Genomic DNA, 2546 nt, shown 5'->3' on the forward strand with positions numbered 1-2546 from the left:
ACTTTGATCTCAGAATTCTGACTTTGATCTCAGAATTCTGACTTTGATTTCAGAATTCTGACTTTAATCTCAAAATTCTGACTTTAATCTCAGAATTCTGACTTTTTTCTCAGAATTCTGACTTTTTTCTTAGAATTCTGACTTTAATCTCAAAATTTTGGATCTTAATGTAGATGGGCACCATTAAGGTAGAGATGTGGGAGCACTCAGCTTCACTGACAAAAATGTGAGTTGTTTGAGAGGGCCAGTGACACATTGGTGGAAAATGAAAGAATTAGGGGTCCCCTCATTAATGGAGGAGCAGAAGGTCATTAAAACAAGAGAGCTAGTCGCTAAAACAGATTCTGACTTTTTTCCTATGTTAAACTGAAATAACATTTAAAAATCAGTCAACATTTTTCGGTGGCCCTAATCCTCTTCCGTAACAAACACCAAATAATTACCCTAATTAATATTTGTAAGAGGTGAGAGAAAATGAAAAATCAATGTTTGTATAACAAAAAACGCCCAAACTATCAAACACTCCATTTACAGATAATCCTAAACACAACCCATCTTCATTTTTTAACAGCAGGGAGCGTGTAGCAAATGTTTGGCTGCAATGAGAAAAATAATGAAATAAAAAGCCGTTACAGTCGTACCTCACATTGATCTCACGCTGGAATGGTTACACAGCATTCAGCCAGGCAAGGAGGGGTCAGGCACATACGAGGACACACACAGAAACACATACAGTGTGAGTGAAATAAAAGAAAATCAAACCTCTAAAGCCAAAAAAAAAAAAAAAAAACACATTTGTCTGCTAAAACGTATGACTGTAGACACCTCAACCATGAATATTAATTTCATGTCTGGCTGAACAAAAGTTTAACAGTGTCATAAATCAGGTTTAGTAAGTGAAACCATTTTATTTCATTTTTAAAGAGAGTTTGAAACAGTGATTTTATCGGTTATCTCAACAATTTGCCTGGTAGGCTGAGCCAAAGCCTTTACAGATCAACCCTCATATAAAGCTGCTGTTTATGAAATTCACAACCTGCAAGTATATGACCTAAAAGTAGAGACTTTAAAGAGGAAATCTTTTACGGTTTAATTTAGGAAGAAGTGTCTGCATTTATCCAGCAGATGACCAATAAAAGCGGGTTTAAAAGATCAATTTTACAATTTTTTAGGACAAAAGAATCCTTGAACACAAAGTTGGTAAATTTTCCATCTGACTCTGTTGTGAAAAAGACTAAATTAGTCCAACAACGTGAGTTTAAAGCTCATCCAATCCCTATTTGGAAAATTTAAAAGAGAATCGGGGCCCTAAAAAGGTAATTATGACAAGAAAAAGTTGGATTTTTTACTTTTGATTTCAGTGGACTTTTTTTTATTGGTCCTTCTTTTTTGCTAGAAAAAAACAAAGTGAAAGTAACAACCTATAACAATAAATCAATGGCTAAATTAAAATAAGCTGTCTGATTCTGATAAGAGTTAAAAAAGCATCTAAACTTCCTGTTTAGATCAATTACCACCGCCATTAGACTGCTGAATGTTGCATAAAATGGAGTTGGAAAAAAAAACGCTGAACGTTGGAAAACTGGAAATCATATACTAGTCTAATATTTATATTTGATAACCATGTTTACATTTTATCACTGCTACATTTTAAAAATGGAAATGTATTGACAGCTTACTGAACAAATTTTCATTAAGTATATACTCTGTGTGGACAAAATAATAATAAAGTCTGTCTAAGTCTAAATGTAATTAAGTGCTTTTAAGTCAATCAAACTATTCACAATATTTTTTTTTTCATTTTGAAACTTAATTGGGATAAATTACAGAGGAAAATAAGTAGTTGATGCACAAAGGTTAAAGGGGAACGCCGTTTTTTTTTTTTTTTACATTTGGCCCTTGATTTTACGTTATTACACCATGTTCTACTCACCCATATGAGTTTTGTGTCATTTGGAGCCGTTCTGAAGATATTCGGTTGTTATATCCAAGTAACGTCTTCCCCGCACGCCGGACTGGAGGCAGCCCGGGCCACAGGCGGCTACGCTCTACCCCTTCTATTCAAACGGCGAGCTAATCTGAATCTTTAAATTCCATATGGAGAGCGAGATAATCTGTGATAGTAGCACTAGACATCTTCGAGTGAGTAAAACCAGCAGCAGTTCAGCGGACAGGATGAATGAACTGTAGCCGGCGTGCGCGGATAACGTCATACACACTTTGTTTTTAAAAGATATTAATATAAAAAATATAATCGTGGGTGTCTGGGGGACAGTGATTTGCCTACATGTTATGAATGCTGGCGTACCATAAATGATAAATTATGAACAGTTCAGTTTGTGCCTTCAAGTTGTTGCCCATAGGAAGACGTTACTTGGATATAACCTAACCGAATATCTTCAGAACGGCTCCAAATGACACAAAACTCATATGGGTGAGTAGAACATGATGTAATAACGTAAAATCAAGGGCCCAATGTAAAAAAAAAAAAAAAGGTGTTCCCCTTTAAGCAAGTTTTCCCACTTCTAGAGTACGGAGAGGTCTGT

The 2546-nt window shown here is 35.3% G+C and overlaps 1 protein-coding gene across 1 annotated transcript in view; it reads right to left on the minus strand.

Moving 5' to 3' along the window:
* The window catches only part of LOC107096377 (uridine-cytidine kinase-like 1), a 35064-nt gene that overhangs the window by 7578 nt on the left and 24940 nt on the right, over positions 1 to 2546 (minus strand). Inside the window, exon 8 of the mRNA XM_015392996.1 lies at positions 642 to 658. Coding sequence (XP_015248482.1) covers positions 642 to 658 — 17 coding nt within the window. The remainder of the gene's footprint in view (positions 1 to 641; positions 659 to 2546) is intronic.

Source organism: Cyprinodon variegatus, unplaced genomic scaffold (genome assembly GCF_000732505.1).
Source record: "Cyprinodon variegatus isolate N-32 unplaced genomic scaffold, C_variegatus-1.0 Scaffold619, whole genome shotgun sequence".
NCBI classification, from domain to species: Eukaryota; Metazoa; Chordata; class Actinopteri; order Cyprinodontiformes; family Cyprinodontidae; genus Cyprinodon; species Cyprinodon variegatus.